Genomic DNA, 27,346 nt, shown 5'->3' with positions numbered 1-27,346 from the left:
TGGTCCCGACCCATAGGTTGAGAACCACTGCCCTAGGCCATGGGATGAGTGAGTGAGTGATATCTGGAACAAACTCCCAGTAAACTGCAGGTCTGTCTGCTGCCACTCTGATTTCTTTTAAAACACAACTACAGACCTTTATGTATGCCGCTGCCTTTGATTGACTTACTTTTATTTTTTCTTTCTCTTCTGCACTGTAATTGTATTTGTTACTTTTTCACTTATTTTGTTTTATGCGTCCTAATTGTAGTGATTGTACAATTGTGTTTCCTTTGCTTGATGTTCTGTGTAAAGTACATTGAATTGCCTTGAAATGTGCTATACAAATAAAATGGTACTTGAGTAAATGCACTTTGTTTACATTCCACCACTGTCCGGGGTATGTGAACTAATATGAACATAAAATATACTTGACATTCCACCACTGCCCGAGGTAGGTGAATAGACATTATGACTAAGAGCATTAGGCTATGATGTTATCATAAATAAATAGTGGAGTAAAACGTACAATTACCTCTGAATGCAGAGTATGATGACTAAGTAGGACAAAAAGTACCTCTAAATTGTACTTGAGTAAATTTACTGTACTCTAGTAACATTGCACCACTGGCCAGGGTATTTGAACACTATGATCATTCAATATTTATAGATTTCATCATAAATAAGTGAAATGGAGTAAACAAGTTGGCTACAATATTTCCCTCTGAATGTATCTGAACAGAGATATAATAGCATGATATGAAAATACTCAAGTATTTACTCTACCACTGCCTGTGGTAATGTGCATTAAGAGATTATGAGCATTAATATGTTTCTTCTCATAAAACGTAGCAGTGATACTGCGGTCGGATGTTATTAATGTCTTCCTGCCTCCTTGTCATCTCATCATCTCATGTCGGGCTTTATAGCCACAGTGGAAAAGCCTGGTTCCTATTAACTGTTTAGTGCTCAGATCCGGTCTAGAGCCCGCCTACTGTATCTGTTAAGTTCCACATACACACACATGGACACAGACAGAACGTTTCCGTATCCTTTCCAAACCGGATCTGGAACCTGCGGAGCAAATTGTACCCCAGACTCAAACAGAACGCGAGGCGGATGCGACGCCATGCACTCACAAAAAATAAAAATGCAGATCTACAAGCCCACCACGCGTCACGGAAGAATCGCGTTGTGAGCTTGTAGATCTCCTAATGTCAGGATTCTGTCTCTTGCCTTCGTATATGAAGTAGTACCTGCTGATGACGAGTGAGAGACATTCAGCTCTAGTCTCTCTCTCTCTATATCTCTATCTCTCTCTCAAGCTCTCTCTCTCTCTGCTGTTGTGAGTTGATTCAAGTGGACGTTGAGAGAGAGAGAGAGAGAGAGAGAGAGAGAGAGAGGGAGAGAGCTAGAGAGAGAGAGAGAGAGAGAGAGAGAGAGAGAGAGCTAGAGCTAGAGAGAGAGAGAGGGACAGTCAGACAGCGGAAGGAAAGGAAGTAAGGGAGGAAGGAAGGAAAGGAAAGGAAGCCTCCCTCCATATCGTTACACATTTACACCACGGCACACACACTCACAGTCTCACACTCCCTGAGTCTCTCACTCACACACACACCATAGTTATTCATCTCCGTGTATTGACGTACATTGATGTGCTAACATTAGTGTTAGCACCCTGCCTGTCACACACACACACACACACACACACACACACACACACTGTGCATACACTCACAGACAGACAGACAGACAGACACATACACAGGCAGAGAGACAGAGAGACAGACAGACAGACAGACAGGCAGGCACTAGTCCATGGCTGGTAGAGGAAGAAGGAGGACACCAAACTGTGTGTGAGGTATGAGAGACTTTTATTTTTTTATATTTATATACTTTTGTATTAAAAAAAAAAAAAAGTCCTTTAATTTTAGCTCGACAAAAATGACGTATTTCCAACTTTTTTAAGCCAGTTGAAATTACGTCATTATTTTTGGGAGGGTTTTTCATAGGACACTTGTCTTAAAAAGGTAAAAGATAGGAAAGAGAGGACACTTTATTAATGTGTGCTGAATCTGTTGATAGTGTGTGTGTGAGTCAGTGTGTACATACATACACACACTACACACATGTAAATAAGTCGAGTCCATTTTATTTTGGTGTTGTTGTTGTGGTGAGTGTATAGCGGCATGTTGGTTTGTGTATGTGTGTTTATCAGGGTAATAATAGTGTTTTTTAGTTTCTGGAGGAAGCAGAGAAACGCCGACATGGAGGCTGAACGTTCAGCCGACGTTGTGCTCCTTCTGGCCCGCTGGACCAGGCTGCTCCACTCCGCTGTGTGTGTGTGTGTGTGTGTGTGCTGGGGGTTAGCTACAGTGGCTAGCTCCAATGCTAACTAGCATGGTTAGCTCTTTAGCCGTGTATGTGTTGTGTGTGTGTGTGTGTGTGTGTGTGTGTGTGTGCGCGCGCGCGCTTGTTGTGAAGGGGGCGGAGAAAATAAAAGCACAACTGAACTCAGAAGCTCTGAATCACTTATAATGCCCTGATTGTACTTTATACTTTTATTTATTCATATATATATATTTTTCCCTCCCAAAATATCCCAGATCTACAAGCTCACACGTTGTGTGATCTTGTAGATCTGTGCTAATATCATAACAAAATAGTATGTGAATGAGTGACATGGCCATGTGTAAAATGGTTGACTTTGCAGCACAGTTTGCTTATATTTATTAATCATATTGCGTATAACCTGATAGGGTTAATGCACGGTTATGATGATAATCCAGTGTACGGATTATTTTAGTGTATCTTTGTCAGGATTAATATTCACCAGTATTGGTAATGCAGGCACCTGGATTGAACAGTTTTTGTAATAATAACAGTTAATGTTTTTTTTTGGTGGGAAAACATAATTATGTAGCTCTTTGTGCTTATTAATATGGTAGTTCGGTACCATACTCTATCTCCAAATATGTAACGGTGGCCTCTGTGAGCCCTAATGGAGGTGGATAAGGGTTGTACAATGTTTTGATTATATCAAACTTTATGTACTGGTGCTGAGTAGATGATATTAAAGGGATACTTCACTTTCACATAAAATAAACATTAAAAATAAATATAAAAAAAAAATGAAAGAAGTTATGGCAAAATAAAGGCCCCCTCACACATTAGTAGGACACTCTAATGCGTGAGGGGGCCGTGATTTTTCCATTACTTTTTCATTTTTTTAAAATGTTTATTTTATGTGAAAGTGAAGTATCCCTTTAACTGCCACATTTTGTGACTACATAGTAGTGAAACATAAAATCACGATTGTCAACAATCTTTGATGAATTGTGTGCAGCCAGCCCACAGATTATAAAACTTTTTACGATCTAATAATGACTCATCGTCTGTGTTTCTTTTCAGATCCATAGTGGCTTCCATGTCTGTATCGGCACCGTCCAAAAGTGATGGAGATGTCTGTTGGTGAAGAGACCGTGAAGACGGGCGGTTCGACGGAGACCAATCCGACTCCGTCTCTGCAACCCCCGCAACGTGCCGAACCCGAACGCAATAGCAACATGTCCATGATGGCAGAAGCCCCCTTGGTCGCCCCCTTGGTCGCCCCTTTGGTCACCCCCGTAGATCCGGCAGCTTCCTGTCCCGTGTTGTCCTCGTTGACGGAAAAAAATCACACCCGCTCCGCCTCCGACGACGCCCGTACCAACTCGGAGAATGTCGTCGGGCAGAAGGCCAGAGGGAACGAGAACTACATCTACCGCAGGAACAGCTTCACTCATCCCAAACAGCAGCACCAGCAGCACCAGCAGCAGAAACTGAGCAAGCGCCGCAACACGTCGAACTTCGGCTTCAAACATCCGGCCTCCGGCGGCGGCGGCAAGAGACGGCGGCGGGCCAACTCCGAGAGCGACTCTGTGCTGCCCAGCAACTTCCTGCTGGGCGGGAACATCTTCGACCCGCTGAACCTCAACAGCCTGCTGGACGAGGAGGTGAGCCGCACGATCAACGCCGAGACGCCCAAGTCCTCCCCGCTGCCCAACAAGGGCCGAGACCCGGTGGAGATCCTCATCCCCAGGGACATCACCGACCCGCTCAACCTCAACAGCGGGATCGCGGGCAGAGGGTTCGTGGCGGGGCCGTTCAGGTAGGACTGTCACCATTACAAATTTACTCAAATAATCGTGATTAAACGATTTAATTGTGTGTTTGGTCATTGAACGTTGGAACATGTGAAGCCATTTAGGCTTCCTAATAAAAAATTGCACCGGGCAGAAGAAGAAATTATTGACATATTTGATCATTATACATGTAAAAAAGGCTGAAATAGCTGATCTATGAGCTTACAACGCATCACGTGTAAGCTTGTAGATCAGCTATTTCTGCTTTTTTTTATAACATTTGAAAATGTCTGAACATTTTTCAACATGGAAACGATTATGACGATTATGCAAAAATAATTGCGATTATCTCAAATAATTGCGATTACACGATTATGTAATAATTGTGACGGGCCTACTTTCAGGAGCGGAGGAAGGAGGCGCCATCGCAACCGGCATCACGGAGGTGGAGGAGGGGGAGGAGGAGGAGGCGGTGGGGGTGGCATCGCGGCCATGCACATTGAGTTCGCGGACTTGAGGAGGAGAAACAGTGAGGTGAGAGTGAACGCCGCCGGCGCCTCGGTGCCTCCAAGTACGTCGGCCTCCTGCCCGGCGGCAGCACCGGAGGACGACCCCAAAGGATCCGGTGCCCTTCCCAGGGTCCCGGGGGATTCCCACGGCGGCAAGGAAGCTGAACGGAGCAGCGGCAGGGAAGAGGTGTTAGCGTCCGTGTTGTCCACTCCGCACGTCCGGGCGCAAAGCACGGACGACTCCTCTTCGTCCGCGACCAACCAGCAGCACCAGCACTCGAGCGGCAGCAGGCGCAAACGCAGACGCAACTCTGGGAAGATGGAGCCCCCCAGTAGGGTCTCATCATCGTCCTCTTCTGCTCCCCCGGCGGGGAAGCCGCCAGGAGGAGGGCCTGGAAGTGGAAACCACCGGGCTTCTGGCGCAGCGGCGGGGTCGTCGAAGAGCTCTCAGCAGTCGTCCTTCCACACGCCACGGCCCGGCGGGCCCCGGAGCGGACCGGGCGGCGGCGGTCGGCAGCCACAGCAGAAGCAGCAGAAGCAGCCGCAGAAGGTGTTCCCGTACGGGAACTACAACAAGTATTATGGCTACCGCAACCCGGGCGCCAAAGAAGACTCCCGGGTACGCGCGCTCCGCCGGCATTGGTTCGAGGGTAAAAACGTACTGGACTTGGGTTGCAACTCGGGCCACCTGACTCTCTATATCGCCAAAGCACTAAAACCGGCCCACATTTTGGGCCTGGATATCGACAAGAACCTGATAAACATGGCCCGAAAGAACATCAGACACTATCTGTCTGAGATGCACGTGCAGGAGGCCAGACACCCCCCGCCAACGCAGGAGGGGAAGAGCACAAAGAGAGAGGAGGCAAATGGGAAGGAGACTCTCGCAGGTAAAGGGCTGTCTAAATCAGTGGTTCTCAACCTGTGGGTCTCCAGATGACAGTAACGTGACAATTTAAGGACTTTTATATAAGCAAGAGGCAAAAATTGTGAAAATGGCAGATCTACAAGATCACAACGCCCGAGGCGTTGTGAGCTTGTAGATCTGCTATTTAAAAAAATTTGCCTGTGGAACCGAGTCAAACTAAATGTAATGCCTTAACTCAAATATGATTTATTTTGGGGGGTCGCGGCCTGAAAAGGTTGAGAACCACTGGTCTAAATCATGAAATATTACTAATAATTGTCATACAATTATCAATTTATTTGCGTTTTTGGCATTGAACGTTTGGAACACATAAATGAAAGCTACATTTCTTTTTGGCCTTTTAGGCTTTATAAACAAAATCTGCATAGGGAAGATATCACAAATAACTTAAATATACAGAGAAACGACTGACAATGACCGATAATAATTGTGATTGTGTAATAACTGTGACGGTGCCTTACTACTACTCTCTCAGGCAGAGAAGAAAACCAGGACAAGCGCCTCGGCAGCAGCAGCACAGCTGAAAATGGGAACGCCGTCGGGCCAGAGAGAGGAAAGGCCGGCCCCCCCGCGGAGGAGGCCCAGAGTAGTGCCGTCGTCGTCGACTCCCGCCGTCGTCCCGCGGAGGGGAGAGAGCCTCCTCCTCCGGAGACGGAGGGGGGAATCCAGACAGAGGAGGAGCAAATGGAGCAGAAGCAGCAGGAGGTGGAGAACTGTGAAAAAGCGCCCGCCACCGTGGCCGCCGTAGTGGCCCGGGCCCCTAACTTCTCATTTCCCGTGTCCCTCCAGATCTCCAAGGGGCCCATAGCAGCGCCTCCGCTGACGGAGACGCCAACTGTACGCCCGGGGGAGTTCCCCTCCAATGTGTCCTTCATCAAGGTAGGGCTGCCTGCACCACCACCACCACACTGACAAAGAAGAGAAAAGATAATTGAGATATTGAATGTGGACCTTCAGGGGACACAGCTTTTTATACTAGATTCCTTTCTTTACAACCACTTCAGCCCTATTTATACTTCCATCGTACAATGGTGCCGCGTGGTGAAAATAGTCCAGTCCGTCCGTCCACCAAATAGCAGATCTACAAGCTCAGCGCTGCACCGAGGGCCGTGCTATGAGCCTGTAGATCTGCTATTTTTGAAAAATCGTGAACATTTGTGCAAATCTTTGAATATATATATATTTTTTAAAGCGAACATTTGTAACTCAAATCTTCTGGGGGGTCCCTGGAACAAAATATTTTGAGATGGGGGTCTGTGGCCAAATACATAACATTTTGGGGGGTCCTTGACATGGGAAAAGTTTGAGAACCACTGATATTATAGTAAAGAAAAAAGTAGACATTTGTAGAATCGGGCCTAACAGGTCTTAAAGGGTTAAAGGTCTTTTCACATGGGGAGCGACAATACGCCTGCGGGGTCGCACTGTGCTCCTTATGTGAATAGCAGACGCATTTGTACGCGTCGCACAGAAACAAAAGAGTTCAACACATTCCAACGCTGCCGGTGGGGGGTGTGTCAGATTGCCCGTGCCTCCCTACCTGCCAGCCTGCTCGTCGCTTGAAAACGAATTGCTAGTTAGTCGCTTCCTGTGTGAAAAGACCTTTTTTAAGTAAGAGTACAAAGTGAGCAAAGATGGGCAGATGATTGAATGAATTCAAATCTATGTTCTCCCCGTCCTGCCTAGTAGGGCTAGGCGAAATGGCATGGATGTTTTCCATATTGATCGATATTATATTTGATATCAGTTTGAAGACTATCCTGATAATGACTAAATGGCTAAAGGACGACTTCAACCATTTTCTACATATCTTCATATAACATAATTCGTCCTCCCTAATGATCGCAATCATTTTGTGCTCTTTTTTTTCTACTCTACTCGGTCTGTGTGTTTCAAGCAAGATTTAAAAACATTTATTTAGATTTGTATTAACGCAAAAACAATGGCTTACATTATTATGGCATGCTAACAGGAATAGAAAACCTCCAGTTTCTACATCTTGGATTCCCCATCGATGATGTCACTGTTAGGCGGGATTCTGAACTGTCCACAGCCCTCCTCTGAGACACAGACCGAGTAGACAAAAATGGTACCATTATTATCATGAGCATTAGTGAGGACCAATTATATGAAGATAGGTTGAAAATGGGTGAAGTCATCCTTTAAGAAACCAGAGGGTTCATTATGCATTGGTTCTCACGGCTGGTTCTCTCTGGGAATCCACAGGTCAATGATTGATAATTGGGAACCAAATGGACCCTTATGGGTCTGTTACTCTGAGAGTGTACACATGGAACCAAATGGACACTTATGGGTCTGTTACTTTAGTCACCTGAAATGTTTTACTTTTAGTCTAGTTTTAGTAATAAGATTATAGTCCACTAAATCTACAGTTGATTTAGTCGACTAAAAAATATTTTTGGCGGGCCTTAATGGTGTTGTAATGATTTTCACTTAGCTGCATGCCGAAAATAGCTGATCTACAAGCTCACAACGCCTTGCAGCGCGACACGTTGTGAGCTTGTAGATCAACTATTTCCGGTCTGTGACACCCGCCGCGCACCCATGATGACTCCACTAGTCCCTCCCAAACATGTTAGTCTAGTTTTTATTTGTTGACGAAATTGTCAGTATATTTATCTTAGTTTTAGTCATCATAGCTTAGTTTTTATTTCGTTTTCGTAATTGAAGAAAGGTACATTTTTCGTCATAGTTTTAGTCGACGAACAAATCGATAAAAATACAATAACAGTGTACATTTAACTGTGCAAACAGGCAGGGGTTGGTTTACAATATATTTATGATAAAATATATTGAATTACATCTAAATGTAAACACACCTCACAAGGCTAGAGGTGGACGGAGAGGATAGCTACAGTTAACTCAAAGACAAGTGAATCATTGATTGTGCAACTTTCCACAGCACTCTTCACAGACAGTGCAGACAGTTTGAGTTCATATACCTGGAGTCCTGCAATTTAATCCGTCTTTCTCCACTGTACTTAGGGATTGTGTATTCCAATATAAAGGGTGAAACTGCGCTCGCTTTCCATAGATAACTATTGAAAACATGATACGATTGCTTTGTTTTGGTACAGCATTGATGGGCTGGCGCACGTTGGATATTGTAGACACATTTTCATACTCTTGGAACTTTTAAAGACAGAAATGGAAAACATTTTATTGTGTTTCTCAAGTCTTGTTGCGCCAACTGACGGCATTGCTGACCGTTTTGTGCTGCGTGTGTCACTTTTGAGATATCCAAACAAACCATTTCGATATGATGGACATGGTGTAACATTTTGTCAACAATCTCCTCACCTTAGGAGGATATATTTCTGCTGTTTGATATATAGATCTGGTCTGTTGTCATGATTCCCGCTCCCGTCCTCTCCCGTTGACTTTTCATTCCAGTCCCAATCACGGGATTAATACAAATTTTACTCCCATCCTACGGGAATCCCGAAAAAAAATCATCCTCTACGACACACAGAGGTGTTCCCGGCTTGAAAGGTATAACAACGTATAGGTGTTCCAGGTCAGCCTTAAGAATACGTCTTAAAGCACAATAGATCAAGACTAGCTAATCAATTTTGGGTTTCTAGCATGCATCACGTTACGTCATTCCATTCCTTGTGCTTGTTACATTGTCCTCATTCGCCATTCACCTTGTCTGTCCAGTCTTGTTGACCAAGACAGACCACCTCCGTAAATCATCATCGCAGGTTAAACCGTCATTTATAACAGTCAGTGTGTCCCTCGCTGAAAGTGTCCTTGAGCAGCAAAGAATGTCTTCTGTCAACACTCTGATGTGCACAGTATCTGCTATGACCTACCGTACCTGATGATGAAATGTATGAAATGATATGATATTCTATGAAGCACAATTCCTAGGCTAGTTTACTGCTCTCTGCAATCCTACAAAAAAAAAGCTGTGGGAAACTTGGTGAACTTGCTGAAGTGTCAACAAAGTCTGAGCTGAAGTTCTTGAGACAAGATGTGTGTTAATTATTAAAGGACTGCTGTCTAGGCACAAATAATCTCTTTTCTGCTTATTTTACGATTTCAGTGTAGACTGAACAATCTCTGTGAATTTCAAGAAATTAATAATAGTCCTGATGCAAGGATGGCAGTTTGAAAAAAGTTTTTGTTTGACCCTTTTCTCTAGACCCACCGTTGTTTATTCCTCTTGGATTGAATCTTGGCTTAGCACCCCTCTGTGCCGTGTCTATATGCCATGTATGTCCCTTTCAGCTGTCCTGTTATTGGCCCCTGCAATTGAAGACAAAGGGACAAATTCTCTGCAATAGAGCTGCAGCTATCGATTGGTTTTCTATTCTTAGCGATTAGTCAATCGATTACTTTTTCGATCTTTTTTCGCTCCCAAAAGTAGTAGAAAATAGCCGATCTACTACAAGCACATTGGCCCCGATTCATAAAGGGATTTACGACCATATTTTTTACCTACCGGCATTTAGGACAAATCCTACACCTGCAGTCGGATTCATAAAAGTTTTTTGGTCTGTGTTTTGTGCGTCAGGTGCGCACGTTCTCAGGTCAGCCCCGAGGCTGTCTTACCAGGGCTGAAATGTGCGTATGACGTATGTCTTTAGAATGCTTTATTCTTCATGCCAAAATCAATTACAACAGTGGCAAAACTCAAATAAAATATATATGTGCCCAACATTTGTCAACACATATATATAAAAAAAGAAAAAAAAAAAGTCAAACGAAATATTGCTTGTAGCCTATGCATCATAGACATGATGTAGATTCCACCGCTTTTTATTTATTTTCTAGGCTATCGGTTGCATTTAGAGTTGAATTATTAGGTCCCGTCCCTCAGTGTGTTTGCCAGCGGGCCATCTCAGCCAAAGTGTCACGTAATAATGAAAATAGGCTATGATGCCTTAATGAAACTGCGGAGGGACTGACGCACCTCTGTCCGTGCTGCGGTATTAATTTGTAGGCTAATAGTCTACTGTAGGCTACTCTACTGTATTTTGATCACATGAACACCACACACAACAGCCTAATAAATATTACCATCTGATGAGGAAACTAATAGTGGATGAAAGCTGTGTCCAGAAGATCTAATATTCCCCATTCCGACGTAAGACAGTGATATATTAATCAAAAATGCACTAGTTTAATCAATAAGTAATCAATAAGCTCTGGTCCATAATCGGATAGCAGCGTTCCACTTGTATGCTGGATTTCATCATCTTTTTACCTTGGTAAAGGTGCGCAATGTTCATTAGAAAAGGCTTATCCTTTCCACGTTTTATTAGCCTTTTATTTGGTAATGGGGTTAAACCTTGTAAACTTCTTTATTCTCATTACACATGAGAGCATTTATTACGTGATCCGCTTCCAGACAGAACAGTTGTCAAGGCGATGCAAAGCCGCATCTGTTATCTTTAGACGAGGCGGAGTTGAACTTCAAACTTTCATCAGCGTTGCCAGATGTTGTGAGAGAAATAAGCAACCAGGTCTAGGAAAACAAGCCCAAAAGAAGCAACTGGCACTTAGGCCATTATAAGCACTTTAATTAAACCGTTGTGAGCTTGTAGATCTGCTATATTAAAAAAAAATCTTGTAATAAAATGTGCAATATTTGGAAGATTTTTTAAACATTCTAACAACACAAATCTGCCTCCAGCTGGCACAAAACATTTTCAGATGGGGCTTATAGGGATAAATTAGCCTACATATTAACTTGGGGGTCCATGTCATAAAAATATTTGAGAACCACCGGTTAAAACAATTGAACAATTGTGAAGCAAGCCCAAATAACCAACTACACTTTAGGAACAAGCCCAAAAAAACGCGGTCCCCACAGCTACCAATATTTACAAGCAACTTTACCGAAAAATAAGCCCAAATTCGCTTATAATAAGCGGACATGGCAACGCTGTTTAGCACTGTTCAGCACGGTGACGTTGAAGTTGGATGCTGTTGGATGCAGCCTTCCAGAGTAATCATCACACCTGGTCATACGGACTGGTCGTACGCACGTCTCTGTGATATACAAACCCCTTTGGGAATTGCACGTCCGTTTGTGACTACCAAAATACGACCTCCTTTACGAACTTTATTTACCCCATATTTACGACCCTCGTTATGAATCGGGGCAAATGAGCTTGTAGATATCAGATATTTTCACTACATTTGAACATTTTGGGGGAAATTTCGACTATTGAGTATTATGATTTATAAATCGATCATTTGTTTTATAATCGATTAGATCAGTGGTTCTCAACTTGGGGGGGGGGGGTACCAGGTACCAGGGGGTCCCCATCGAAATTAGTTAACATAGCATCACAATCATTTTAACCACTTATCTTTGGCTATTCAAAAATAGCAGATATACAAGCTCATAGCGTGGCACTGAGTGCTGCGCTATGAGCTTGTAGATCTGCTATTTTAGAACAATCTTGAAAATGTGTGCATATCTTTTGAATATATATATTTTTAACTCAAATCTTTCCTTCTGGGTGTTCCATGGCACAAAACAATTTCAGATGGGGATCCGTGGCCAAATAAATGTAAATCAATTTAGGGGTCCTTGGCATGAAAAAAGGTTGAAAAGCACTGGATTAGAAAGATTTTAAGTTGTGGCACGCCCACTCCCTAGTAGTGCTGTGAATCGTCTGCTATCTCACGATTCGATTCCGATTCTTTGGGTCACGGTTCAGATTTTTTAAATGCAAACAATTCTCGATTCAAAAGCGTCTTTTTCCGATTCAAAATCGATTCTCGATAAAAAAAAAAAAAATCTGATTCAAAATCGTTTTTTCCCCGATTCAGCCCAGAACTTGCCACTTCTCAAAAATGTAATTATACAAAAATACTGGGAAAAAAAGATTTTTGGAAAATGAGAATCGATTCTGAATCGTCCAACATGAGAATTGCGATTCGTATTTGAATAGATTTTTTCCCCACACCCCCACTCTCTAGTCTGCAATACATGATGCCACTCCACCCATCCATCTCTCTCTCTCAACCATCTCTTTGTCTCCTGTCCTTTTTTCAAGGCCAACTACGTGCTGGAGAACGACTCTCTGCTGTTGACGCAGAGGCCGGAGTACGACGTGATCATGTGCATGAGCGTCACCAAGTGGATCCACCTGAACTGGGGCGACGGCGGCCTCAAGCGCCTCTTCCACCGCGTTTACAGACACCTGCGTCCTGGAGGCCTGTTCATCCTAGAGCCACAGCCCTGGGAGAGCTACGCCCGGAGGAAGAAACTCACCGTAAGAATCACTGAAAAAAACAAACATAAAACACAATTATTACAGTGATCTTCCAGGTTTTTGATTAGGGATGCACCGATATGGAGATTCTTGCCCTATACCGATGTTTAAAATAACAATTTAGCCGATTGCAGATACTGATACCGATATTTGTTTATTTGGTTTTTGGTGTTATTATTTCCACCTTTTTTTGCCAGGGAAACGAATATTCTTCATTATAAGAAATAGCTGTTCAGAATCTACAGCTTGGTAGGCTACAGATGACCAACACCAACATAGCCAGTGCAAAATTGATGCTTATCAACAACGGATGCATATAGGCTACTGCCATTGGTTAATGTCAGCATTATTTGCCAATACCGATATTGACTGATAACGGCAAATATCGGCCGATACCGATATGTGGCTGATATATCGGTGCGTCCCTATTTTTGATTGATTGATATATTTATTGATCATGAAATAAAACATACGGTATGTTTACATGTAACATACATCTGACCAGTGGTGTAAAGTAACACAAGTACATTTACTCATTTTGAGGTACTTTTACTTTACTGGAGTATTTCCAATTTTCAATACTTCTACTTCTACTCCACTACATCTCAGAGGCAAATATTGTGCTTTTACTCCACTACAATTATTTGATATTATTATTTGATTGAGTTACTTTGCAGATATAAATTACTACATTATAAAACATACATTAACCACTTAAGCCCTATTTTATGCATAGGCTATTTGAAAATAGCCGATCTACAAGCTCACAACTCGTCGCATCGCGATTTAAGTTTAAATAGCTTTATATTCTGATAGTACTCATTGCTATAGAGTGTTTGTTCAGTAACAGGAGTCTCCATGTCTCTCCAGCTTTTTATTAAACAGAAAATGCATTTTCAGGTCAGGATACCAATTTTATCGAATCAGTACAGAGAACTCACACAGGATACAGATTAAACAAGTGAAATTGGAAGTGATGACAAAGAAACGAGCATGCAAAATTGGAACTGGAACACTATGAAAATGAAGCTGATAAATGGGTACTCTCTCCTGATCAGCTGAAATGGTGTCACCTACCTGAAAATGTATTTTCTGTCCTCAGAATAGGGACGCTAGGGTGCATGTGGTTAATGTAAAATAATACATCCTATTCCTATCACACAAAGATTTGGTGGCCCACTGTAGTAACTCTGAGGACCCCCTAGGGGTCACGGACCCCCTGTTGAAGACATAAGTGATCACGCAATCACAATCATAAAAGAAAAAGGATACAGATGCACTCATCAAAGCAATAGCTTTAATAAAAAGGCTAGTTCATCATAAAACAAAGAAACATGCCAAGACATGCTGACGTTTCAGCCTTAGATAAACATGCCGAGACATGTTTCAGCCTTAGATGGACTTCGCCCTGAAGAAGGTCATCTGGGGCTGAAGCATGTGTTTTTTATTGTTCTATGATGAACTAGCCTATTATTAAGCTGTTGTGTAGAGCATTGGTTCTCAAAGTGGGGTCTGGGGACCCCAGGGGTCCTTGGAGGGGTTCCAGGGGGTCCCCAGCAAATTCTGTTAACACATTGTGTGCCGAAAACGGTCCGGACCGTTTTTGACCCAATTTTATTTTTATACGTGGGGCCCACGTGGGGCGCTTTAACAAAACTTTGGGAACATCCAAGGAGTCTCTGAGAAGGAGAGGCCGGATGTGGATCCATGTCAAAAATCCTTCCGGTCGGCCTTTCCAATGTTAACTCCTTGACTAAAAGCTTAATATCTCCATTTCTTTTTAACGTGGTGGAAGCGAGCCGTTTTCGATCACTCTGCAATGGAGGATCGCGTTAGAAATATTATTGTTCCAGGCGTTAGTCGGGACCCTCCGCCGTCTCGCACGCACGCTTTGTTTACATGCACTTCCGCGTCGGGGCTTCTACAGCCCGAAACGTATCAACGTAAGTGGATGGAAGAAATGCAGGCACTGAACGTATAATATTTTAATAAACCTCTGGCACCCAATGTGTTAACTTGGCTATTTAAAAATAGCAGATCTACAAGCTCACAGCGTGTCACTTCGTGCCTCGCTGTGAGGTTGTACATCTGCTTTTTTTTTTTAAGTGTTAGAACATTTTTTAATAATATAGAATATATTTTACACAAATCTTCTCTTCTGGGTGTCCTTGACGCGTGATTATGAATCCCACCAACGTTATAGGATCTAGACCCGCCTAACCTGTCTGATTGGCTCCCTGGCAGGCATAGTTTTACTGAAGTTAGGGAATGGTTTGGGTTGGACTTCAGTGCTAAGCCTTTTTTAGAAAGGGCATCCTTTCCGAAAAAGGCAGAGCAAGGAATTTTTGCTCTCGCCATCTTGTTTTTGAAAGAAAGTAGTTGAAGTTAGGGTTAGAGTTAAGGTTAGGTTTAGGCATAGTTTTACTGAGGTTAGGGTTAGGTTTACGTATAGTTTTACTGAGGTTAGGATTAGGTTTAGGCATAGTTTTACTGAGGTTAGGGTTAAGGTTAGGTTTAGGCATAGTTTTACTGAGGTTAGGGTTAGGTTTAGGCATAGTTTTACTGAGGTTAGGGGTTAAGGTTAGGTTTAGGCATAGTTTTACTGAGGTTAGGGTTAGGTTTACGTATAGTTGTACTGAGGTTAGAGTTAAGGTTAGGATTAGGCATAGTTTTACTGAGGTTAGGGTTAAGGTTAGGTTTAGGCATAGTTTTACTGAGGTTAGGGTTAGGGGTTAAGGTTAGGTTTAGGGTTAGGCGCCTTGGTATCGTTGTCCTTTTGACTTTAAAGTCTTCCCCTTTTGAACCAAAGAGCACTTTCCAACAATGTTTTCACTAGTTTTCTGATAATGATATACATGTTGTAAATAAGAATGCCACAAGTAGGAATTTAGTAAAAGTAAGAAATATGTGACTACATGAATATCTAAATGTCTATACTTGGTCCCCTCCTTCCCCCTCTCTTCACCAAACCACTTTGGCGAAAATAGCTGATCTACAAGCTGGCAACGTGAAGCGCTGTGAGCTTGCAGATCGGCTATTTTCGCCAAACGTCCGGCTGTTTTCGCTGTATGGCCTGTTACGACCATCATTTAGGTGATGGTGTAGATTTTCTTTTGAATAGGTTGTTATTGGGGGCCGAACACGTTTGTGCTCTTTCACACAACGAGAGAATGTAGAACGAAGTAATAGAAGAGGCTCTTTTCCTACGGTTATTTCTTTAGGCAGTGTTGCTTTTAAGCCATCCCCATGAATCTTGTAGATGCAAAATTTTAATTGTTTCTTTTATCTTGGATGAAAGGGGAGTGTCTGTTGCCAGCCCTATTGCTCGTATTTCAGTATAATTTTTCCTAGGGAGAATCCTCCCACGCACACATGTACGTACGTGCGTGCGTGCGCGCGCGCGCACACACACACGTGGAACCGAGACACACACACAACTGGAACCGAGATTACCTCTGCATGCTTCGTCGTCTCTCCCTCTGTCTCACCCACGCGTTAGCACCATAGTTGGCCAATTTAGAAAGGTTTGGTGACATCACTTGCTTCACCAGTATGCCGCCCATGGGCGGGTACTGGACTATACTGTATGACAGGGGTCGTTTAAAAAAAAGAAAAGGTTCCACAGATTTGGCGGCCCCCGCCTATAGTAACTCTGAGGACCCCCAAGGGGTCCCGGACCCCCTGTTGAAGACCCCTGCTGGAGGACCAAGGCTGCTACAAGCTATGTCTCTTAAGAGGAGCAAACTGGTGCATGTTTCTCAACTCCTTTTCTGTCTCCAAGTCACACAAAGGAAGGTACATGATTATGAAGTCTCTGTGTAGACCAATGGTCCTTAAAAGTCACATCGGGGGGACCCCTAGGGGTCCTTGAGGAGGGGGTTACAGGGGTTCCCCAGCAAAATGAGTTTGTAATCTGTTTAACCACTTTAACCCTATTGTACGGATATGTGGAAAATAGCTGATGTACACGCTCACAACGTATTGAATACGATACGTTGTGACCTTGTAGATCTTTGTAGATTTTTTTTCAAAGAATTTACCAATTTTGAATATCTTTTTAACAACACAAATGATACATGGGAGGTCTGGCACTAAATATTTTCAGATGGGGGGTCCCCGGCCAAATACATGACTTGCCCTTGACAAGGGAAAAGTTCTAGACAATCCTAACGATAAGTGGAAACCGAAGGGTATTAAAATCCACATGACTCCCATTTAAAAAATGTCATCTTGGGGGGGATCAAACACACCTGTGGGCATCGCTCTTGGAATGTAACTTCCATCTTGCCAAAAAGTTTGGATACTTATGTGATACAAATCAACATGGAGGATCTTCCCTTTTGTTTTGTAGCCTATGTTACGAACCAAGGATAATGTTAATGTATAAGCTAACGGTAGATGACAGGTTTAAGTAAGAAATAACGTTAGCTGCTTTCCACTCGACGTTTAGTGAGAACATTTAGTTCTCACTAAATGTTTAGTGAGAACATTTAGTTCTCACTAAATGTTTAGTTCTCACTAAATGTTCCAAATCTGGCAACTCAAAAAATTTATTAAAGTATAATAAATAATGTCAAACAGGAATGCGTTTTTCTCACAGGTTTTCTTGTCAGAATTTGGGAGCTTGGTGATGAAGGTGCTTTTAACCCATTTAGACCGGGAAAGAATCTGTCATTTTTAGATTTCTTCAAAAATAGCAGAATAGATCTGCTATTTTTGAAAAATCGTGAACATTTGTGCAAATCTTTGAATATATATCTTTTTAAAGCAAACATTTGTAACTCAAATCTTTCTACAAATGGATTCTACAAATGTCTTCTGAAAAACCTATGTTGCTATAATATCAGTGGTGCTCACTTTTCATGTCAAGGACCACCCAAAATGATCTGTATTTGGCCGCGAACCCCCCCATCTCAAAATATTTAGTTCCAGGGACCCCCTTGAAGCAAAGATTTGAGTTACAAATGTTCCCTTTAAAAAAATATATATATTCAAATATTCACACAAATGTTCAAGATTTTTCAAAAAAATAGCAGATCTACAAGCTCGTAGCGCGGAACTCGGTGCCGCGCTACGAGCTTGTAGATCTGCTATATTTTTTTTTAATAGCCAAAGAAATCTTTAAATGACACAGATGCGTTCCCGGTCTTAATGAGTTAAGGTGGAAGCCAGGTGCTATTTATGTAGCGCAGCTGGAGTCCGGGTGGTGGGGTGGTGTGGTGGGGGGGGTTGATATTCAAAATGTAGCTCGTTGGCCTGGCCTGAGGATGTAGGGAATCCAGCACAGCTTCCCACTTCACTATCACAGTATTTTTAGCCCCTCTGGCAGCAGGGTTCTCTGGATGGCTATGTCGGTCGCTAGGTCAGTCAGTCCCTCTGTCTGTCTGTCTGTCTGTTTCACCACTTTGGTGGCAAAAACACATGGATTAAAACAAGTTCTGAGTCGTCACGACTGATTTCATGCCATTCGGATTCCATAGATGGACGTCAGCATGTCTTCTATACGGAAGCATGTCACATGCACTGAAAATAGCAAATCTACAAGCTCGCAACACGTCGCAGCTGCGACGTGTTGTGAGCTTGTAGATCGTCTATTTTCTAAGTTATTAGTCATTCGTGGTCGAACTAGCAATAGAATACGTTCAGAACAGAGGCATCTGCAAGCATCTTCCGTGACACATGAATGGTCTCAGATATTTCATAAAAGCAAAGGTCAAAGCCTCAATCTGCGATTTCTTAACAGGCCGGCTGTATTCAGAACAGCAGCATAGGTTTTAGAATGATAATACCTAAACATCGTTATCTTACATACTGTTATGTTTCACAAAGTTATCTGTCACAAATGACAGATAAATTGCAGACAAAGTGGTTCAGTCATGAGATGTATTTTTTGCTTTATTCCATCAAACAACATATTTTGAAAACTACAAACTGGATTGTCATGGCATTGTCTGTGCGCCTCCATGAACCACAGATGACGGCACCTTGTGATTTTGGTGGTGACCCCACCACGGCTTTTCCTCTAGTTGTCACCATTAGGCCAAACTTCCCCACAAGATACAGTATCTCAAAAATCTAATGGGCAGATTGCCAATGAAACTTGTTGTTGTGTGCATTCATGCTCCCCTGGATTTGATTGACCCCCATGACTTTACACTCTTAGCTCTTAGCGCTGCCATCGGGCAAAGTTTCCACTCCAGATATCTCTCATCATCTAGATTCCAGGATGAACCCTTGCTGATTTCTGACCCCATTGCTTCTCCTCTCACACCACAACATTGGCCAATTTCCAGTTGGGTGTAATGTGCAGCACGGATTCTAGAGAGGCTGCTTCTAGCAAGTCTTTCTATTGGGTATGCAGAGTGCTGCCCAAAAGCGGGGGGGGCTTCGCGCGCGCGCGCACTGACGACGCATGCGTGTGGGCCAGTACAAATATGTCCCCCCCAACTGGGAATGGCTTCCTACGGCTCTGCGCGTGACACGTGTGCAACTTAAAGGGATAGTTCACCCCAACATTTTTTTTCTATCGATTAGTCACCCCATGGAGACTTGAATTCCTGGATATTGTTTTGTTTTTGTCGCATTCCTAAGCCAATAATTTGCGGTTCCGGTAGGAGACACAAAGGAGACTCTTTGTGTCTCCTACGGGAACCGCTGCCGGTCATCAAATTATTGGCTTAGGAATGCGACAATTCGATGCTTCATGGGGTGTGTAATTGATAGAAAATACATTTTTTGGGGGGTGAACTACTCCTTTAACTCATTCAGTGCCCAGCTTATTTATGGAATTTTGGCTCTGAGTGCCACAGCCAAAATTCATAGTTTAGTCACCCCATGGAGACTTGAATTCATGGATATTTTTATTTTTTTGTCGCATTCCTTGTCGCAATTTGATAACCGGCAGAGTCTCCGGTAGGAGACACAAAATAAACTCTTTGAGTCAGCAGTCTCCTATCATTAGCTTCTTCCCGCCGGTCATCAAATTATTGGCTTAGGAATGCGACAAAATCTCCACGAATTCGATGCTCCATGGGGTGTGTAATTGATAGAAAATACGATTTATTTTGGGTGAACTACTCCTTTAACAGGCTTCAACATAGCATATATTAAAAATAATGATTGTTCAGTTGTCCACCTTCTGACTCTGATTCTTGACGTGGCTGCTTAGCAGGTAGTTGTGAAAGACGGCACACAACACAGCCTGTCCTCTCCCTCCTCCGATGAGGAGAACCTCAAACAAAAACAAACAAAACTCCACTCAGTTTCATTCCAGCACGCAGGAAGGGCTCTGTAATGGAAATACCCCAAGACAAAAAAGAAAAGAAAAAGACGTGCCATCTCCGGTTTACTTCCCGTATCTGCGTGAAGTAGGTGGCTGCCTTTTTTAGGAGTCTGGAAGCAGGTTGGGAGGAATGTATTCTCTAGTGGCTCCAATTGGGGATGGTCTATCTTTCTAAATCAACCATCTTTGGGAATACGGTGTATATCGTGCATTTTCAGAGCATTTTTCAGAGCATGTTTATTTTAATGGAAATCGATTGTGTTCCGCCTTGGAGCGATGGAACTAAAATTGTGTACTTTTAAGTTCCTGGATGGATTAATACCTGTGTTTCCTCACTCACTCTGCAGGAGACTATCTTCAGGAATTACCACAGCATCCGCCTCAAACCTGAGCAGTTCTCCGTGTACCTCACATCTGAAGTAGGCTTCTCAAGCTATGAGCTGATCGGGACGCCAGAGTGTAGATTACGAGGTAACGCACGCACACACACACACACACACACACACACACACACACACACACACTGTACTAATACACTTGTTTTCCTTTGTTTCTTTTTTTGCTTTTTACCCCTTTTGTCAACCCAATTTAGTCGTTAATGCCAATGAATTCCTCCCCACACAATTTTCTAAAGATTCATTTTTTTATGGATATGGATGGATGGCCTTTATGGATATGACAGTAGACCGACAGGAAATGGGGTGAGAGATGGGTAGTGACATGCAGCAAAGGCCGTCGGGATCGGTACTCGAACCCGCGACGCGCTGTCAGGCTACATTGAGCCTAGGTGCCTGGACCGCTACGCCAGCGGTCCATGCCACACACACGTTTCTGTGTGTTGTCACTACTGTTGTATCCTACCGACTCACCTGCGAGTGAGGAGCCCCCACCGGGAGCACGTAGAGCCTTCGTCCTACTCCTCCCGCCCAACACTCTCTGCTGACGGGTTATATAGGCCTGGAAATTGGGTTATATATTCTGGAAAATTTGGGGGGAAGTTTAGGAAATTCATTGTTAAAAATGTGTGGGAACCCTGCACTGTGCCACCCGAGCGCCCTGTACTGATACACTTGTAAGGACATCATCAGTTTAAGCAATTTCTTAAACAGCCTTTTTTCTTTGCCTCCTCTTTTGCCGTTTCTTGCCCAGCAGCAGATTTGAACTGGAAACAGCAGAAGAATAATCAACTTAGATTTTGGGCAGTCACGCACATCCCTCAATAACAACCAAATGACCGTTTATCAGTCGCAGCAAGTAATTCATTTCTGCCGAGCAGCAAGCTTACGCCACTGAAAAGGCAAGACGGAAGTGGGGCTTTATTTTCTGCAGATTTACAGCGCTTCAGATGGGCGGAAGCATTTGAGTCAGCCTGCTGTCTCTCGAGAGACAAGCTGGTGCCAAATGATGAAGGCTGTGCTCCATTGTAGATTCTATCCCGGTAAAATGTTCAATATACTGTAAAGGCACTCTGGAAAGCTTTTAGCGCTGTACCATTGAAAGTACCCTCACCTACTGCATCACAGCCAGTGTTAATTTCGACTGAAACTATGAAGAAAAAAGTTTTGCCCACTAACTTTTTTTCTCAGACAAAAACGAAATAAAAACTAAGCTATGATGTCATAAAACTATGACAATTTCGTCAACAAATAAAAACTAGTCTAAAATGTTAGGGAGAGACTAGAGGAGAAGAGATCCAGTAGAACTATGACTAGTCATTTTATGCTTGGTTGTGTGCAGGTGTCACTCTCCGAAAATAGCTGATCTACAAGCTCACAACGTGTCGCAGCGCGACACGTTTGTGAGCTTGTAGATCTGCTATTTTCGGCACGCAGCCGAGTATAAATCGGGCATTTCAACGCCATCACGGCACCGCCAAAATACATTTTAGTCGACTAAATCAACTGTAGATTTAGTCGACTAAAATCTTATGGTAGGTAGTCAACTAAAACTAGAGAAAAAACACCAAAAACTAACATTTCAGATGACTAAAATATGACTAAAACTATATTGGAATCTTATTCGAAACACTATGACTAAAACTAAAAACAACACTGACAGCTTGGTATGGAAATTGTACTGCTTGGGAGCGGAGTTCACTGCAGAGGGTGGTGAAAAAACGGCTCAGCGTATCGTAGGCTCTTCACTACCATCAATCGAGTGTATCTACCAAAGAACACTGTCAGCCCAAGGCCCTTGGTATCATCAGGTATACGCTTCTCACCCCAACAATGGAACTTTTCCGCCTCCTCCGCTCACTGAGGCCAAAGGTCTACAGATGCCTCAAGACCAAAATGCACCAGATTCTGAAACCGTTATTTACAGGGTTTGCCTTGGTGATTTGGAAAGTGGTTGCACTCTATTTTAATGACGTCACGTGCACGACGCTTAACACCTACACTACAGGTCACACAAAATGGACACTTGATATGCATCTAGGCTCATTCCTATGTTAATTCATGCTGGTGTGACAACCGGCAGTCGGCAGCCTTTGTTAACTTTGTTGAGGTGTGAATTGAAGGTTGTTTTAAATCTATGCATCTGCGAGCGTGTGCTCCTCCTCAAAATAGTGGTTGCACGGCGTGTTAGCCCGTCCCATGACCAACGCAACCCTGGACCCCTAGGGGGTCCTCAGAATTACTACAGGGGGTCCGCCAAATGTTTGTACTGGGGAACATTAGCCGAAAATAGCCGATCTGCAAGCTCACAACGCCTCGCAGCGCATTTTTTCTGAGAGTTTGTGTAAAGCGCAAAAAGAGGTTCAAGTAAAACTGAACGTTGTTTTATCTCCTTACCCTGTCACCTGTCCCTAGGGGCTGGGCATGGCCTACAACCTCACGATGGATACGCATCACGATACAGAGGCCACGATCAGGGTTGCCAGATCTGCTTATTATATTTTCCCTGCAAGATTTGCGTTGTGAGCTTGTAGATCTGCTATTTTCAAATAGCTGATGTATATGTTAAAGTGCTCATGTAGCCCATAGTCGCTTCTTTTGGGCTGGTTTTCCTAGACCTGGTTGCTTTTTTCTCTCACAGAATCTGGCAACACGGGCCACAATACACTATGTATCGCGATACGCGTTGATTTTGAATATTGACTGCGTGTCCTAGTAAATTTACTTTAGCAGAGTCCTAGACCACCGATTTGATGATGTTTTGACCAATATATTGTCAGAAAATGTAAAGTTTCCAAATCAATTTGAAAAACTTAGTTGATAACATTTAAACAAAAAGCAAGGAAATAAATACAAATAAACATAAATAATGTTTTGATGGATAAATGCAAAAGATTGAATCATGTATATCGTCACTGTCAGGCAGAAATTGATGCTGATGTTTTGTTTTATGAAAGCCGCGTCACACACATCATTTCCTGACGTATTGATACGGTAGCCTCTGTATCGATGCGCTTATCGGCATGGAATAAGATATGATTATTGCCGTATCAATTAATTGAACCCACCCCTAACCTGTCCCTCCACCCTCCCTCTCGTTCTTTCACTTTTCAACAGGTTTCCAGAGGCCAATCTACTTGTTTCACAAATGACCACTCTGCCTTGAAGATTGATGCTGAATGTGTGAGTGAGCTGGATCACCCTTCTTTAAAGAGAGAACGCATAGCGCAGGCCACCAACCTGCCGCCCCAGACTGCAAGTAATCATCTCAAAGAGAAACTCTTCCCAAGAGCTTTTTTCTTTAAGGCACACCCAAGAGGAAATTGTTGAAGACGAAAGGGGACCAAAAACAAAAAGAAAAGAAAAAGGATTTAATTAATTTCATAAAGATTACATCTACCTATCAAGAAGAGATGCCTGTCAGAAACCTGTTAATGGCACGAATAATCAAAAGAACCGTTTGGTGCAGGACGGCTCCACAGAATAACTACCACGAGCCAGTAACCCGAGAGACTTTGGCCGTGTTGTAGTATAGGTTCTCGTACGTGGAGTAGAGGTGGTCGTTTTTTTCCCCCCACATTTGTATAATGTTTGTTGTGACCCAGCCCCCAAATTTGAAACACAAAGCCATGAAATGCATTAATTTCTTTTATGTATTTTGATGTGAATACGTTTAATTTGTGCCACCATATCACCATGCAATCGGGACATTTTTGTTTAGTTTTTATGCCACATACAAAAAACACAACTGCACTACCAATACAAGTTGCAAAATAATCCTTAACCACTTAGCCCTATATATGTTGTTGTAAACAAATGGTATGTATCGTTGCTGTCGGGCAGAAACCTCTTCTCCATATTTTAACTGTTTGTATTTTTGGGTAAATTAACCCTGTACTCAATCATACTACAGCGTCACACAAAAGCCTCAAAAGTAGCAGATCCGCAAGCTCTTCGCGCCGCGTTTTGAGCTTGTAGATCTGCTACTTTTGCATTTGAATCCTGAACAGTAACAGTTTTGTTTACACCCGACAGAGACGATAATATAGCTAAAATCTAAAATAACACAGATGCTTTAATGGTTTAAAAAAATCATTTAAAAAAGAAACTGCCCAAAATACAGTAGGTACGCCAGGGTTAATGTGGTTAACCCATTCAATCTGGGAACGCATCTCTGGCATTTTAGGTGTCTTTGGCTATTCAAAAATAGCAGATATACAAGCTCGTAGCGCGGCACCGAGTGCTGCACTATGAGCTTGTAGATCTGCTATTTTTGAAAAAACGTGAAAATGTGTGCAAATATTTGAACATATATATATATATTTTAAAAAGCAAAACATTTGTAAAATATTTTGTTCCAGGGACCTCCAGAAGCAAAGATTTGAGTAAAAAATGTTTCAAAAAATATATATATTCAAAGATTTGCAAAAAAATCTCGAGCCCAAAGTATAAAATAATGGTTATAGCTAAAAATCTTCAAATTACACCGTATGCGTTTCCGGTCTTAATGGGTTAATGGGCATGACGGCCTAATTATCTGGAATCACTTCAGTGCCATCACAATTCCCTCATCTCTAGGACTGTATAATGTTCCTATCATACATGTACAAACCATTGCTGTAAACATGCAACACAGAGCGCTTGATTCCTAGGAAATCTGTACATAGATATATAAAGCCCTGCTGGTGTCGTGTGTTAATCGCAAATTAGCGTTAAAGGATTTCAAAAGCCAAAACTATAAGTTCTGTTTATTCTCCTCATCACTGGACACACACGTTGAGATGTGATGACACCGAGGTGATTTTTCAGATGAATATGATTTAATCGTGTGTAGACTTATTTTTGCAACTTATATTTGTAATGTAGACTATCTATATTAGTGGTTCTCAAACTTTTTCATGTCAAGGACCCCCAAAATGATATGTATTTGGCCGCAGACCCCCATGTCAAAATGTTTTGTTCCAGGGACCCCCAGAAGCAAAGATTTTCGTTACAAATGTTCTTATGATTTAAAAAAAATAGCAGATCTACAAGTTCATGAGCTTGTTTATCTGCTGCTTTTGAATAGCCAAAGTATAAAAGGTTAAAGTGGTTCAAATTATTGTGATGCTATATTAACACATTTTGCTGGGGACCCCCTGGAACCCCCCCAAGGACCCCTGGGGGTCCCCGGACTCCACTTTGAGAACCAACAATCTAGAGATCTTAATTTTTTTTTTAAATGTTTTATGACAGAAAAATCTGGAGCTTTATCTTAACCACATGAACCCTAGTGTCTCTATAATTGGCGAGAATAGCAGATCTACAAGCTAATAACGTTTATTTATTTCTCCCACGTGGTTTCTTTATGTACGTTCGAAGCCCCAAATTAATGTACATTTACAACATCTGTGATTCTCAATTCAGCTAATATGCCTCATAGACTCACTGACACAGGTTAGACAAGATTCTGTAAATGCTCTCAAAGCGAGAAATGCACAGCTACAGTTTAAAGATGCTACCAAGTGTGAGCTTGTAGATCGGCTATTTTCAGTCAAGACATTTGGTGTAGATGGGAGGGGGGAAAAGGGGACCAATAATAGACCACTGCGGGACCCCGGTCAACTGAAGTATATAGGGTTTAAGTCGGGGGTCTTCAATGTTTTCAGACCAAGGACCCCCTAGCTGAGAGAGAGATGAAGCAGGGACCTCTATATTATATCAAATTGTTTCAGATTAAACTTTTTTTTTTAAACTTGGTCTGCTCCGTTTTCCCTCTACACCTATATCTCTTTGACAAAAATAGCTGCTCTACAAGCTCAGAACGCCTCGCAGCGCGAGGCGTTGTGAGTTGGAGATCAGCTATTTATTGGCATAAGTTCTCCTCAGAAAAGAAATACTAGGGTTCAAGTGGTTAATGTAAAACAACAATAAATCATATCACACAAAGATTTTGCGGACCCCCTGTTGTAGCTCTGAGGACCCCTTAGGGGTCCCGGGACCCCCTGTTGATTGGTTAAGTGTTGTACATCACGGCCTTCCATAGTCAAGAGTTCACGCAGAATTGATGAAAGGTGTTGGGTGCTACTCTGACCAAGTTAGTTGATATTTTATTTTAATTTGTTATGGTTAAAAAGATGTGTTAGTTTGATGATACCATCAGCACTTACAAGTGGGCATGCAGACGTTCAATCTCTGCCTTAACTTACATAGTGCTCCAAGGCTTTTTCAGACTCTTAAAAGTGGGGTCAACTAATGCTTTTAAAAATAATTAATGGAAAACAGGATGTTCCTAAATATAAGATTTTTTTTTCTCTTCCCTTTTTTAAGCAAAGTAGAACATGGCCCAATTTAATTATTGATATGCCCTTTGTAATGAAACTCTGCAAAAAAACGAAACATAAAAAAGGTATTATAATTTTTTTTTTTCTATTTGATGAAAACAAGCCACCTTGAAATGAATCGCTAAAGGAAAAGCGGCTTGTCGTCGGCGTACACTTGAGCACCGTGTCCTTATTAGGCATTCTGCTGCACCTTTCTCTTCATCAACGTGCTGCTGGGGACAGAGTGTTTGTTTTAACCGTGGGCTGGTTCAGTGAGAGTACTGTATGTGTCATGATGTGAGGAAGTGTCTCGTTTTCAGCAACCCGATTGATGTAAGAAATTCTGCACGTTTTTTATTTTTGGTTTTTGTTTAGTTTTTTTTTTCCCGTTGTCAATGTTGACTGACTTCATAGCGGCTTTTGTCACGTTTCAGTGGAGATTTTCTTTTTCGGACAAGTTCAATTTGTCAAGAGTCACAGGTCAGAGTTTTGTCCTATATTGGGTTGTAAATCCCAACCAAGTCTCTATTGCAACAAATCAATATATAACATTTCAAATAAAAAAATAAGTTTG

At 42.5% G+C, this 27,346-nt stretch overlaps 1 protein-coding gene across 2 annotated transcripts; it reads left to right on the top strand.

Annotated features, from left to right (window-relative positions):
* Window positions 1-1,499: 1,499 nt before the first annotated feature.
* Window positions 1,500-27,346, top strand: mepcea (methylphosphate capping enzyme a). Of its 2 annotated transcripts, XM_080436505.1 has the most exons (8): window positions 1,500-1,837; window positions 3,388-4,126; window positions 4,505-5,499; window positions 6,013-6,242; window positions 6,327-6,416; window positions 12,575-12,793; window positions 20,423-20,546; window positions 23,588-27,346. In XM_080436505.1, the coding sequence occupies exons 2-8, from the start codon at window positions 3,432-3,434 to the stop codon at window positions 23,620-23,622; spliced, it is 2,388 nt and encodes a 795-aa protein (XP_080292631.1). In that variant the 5' UTR covers window positions 1,500-1,837; window positions 3,388-3,431; the 3' UTR covers window positions 23,623-27,346. The 2 variants fall into 2 exon arrangements, with proteins under 2 accessions (XP_080292631.1, XP_080292630.1); XM_080436504.1 differs by having other exon boundaries at window positions 6,013-6,416.

The sequence above is a fragment of the Gymnoscopelus braueri genome (assembly GCF_963280865.1).
Source record: "Gymnoscopelus braueri genome assembly, chromosome: 8".
NCBI classification, from domain to species: Eukaryota; Metazoa; Chordata; class Actinopteri; order Myctophiformes; family Myctophidae; genus Gymnoscopelus; species Gymnoscopelus braueri.
This window is presented reverse-complemented; position numbering and strand designations above follow the sequence as displayed.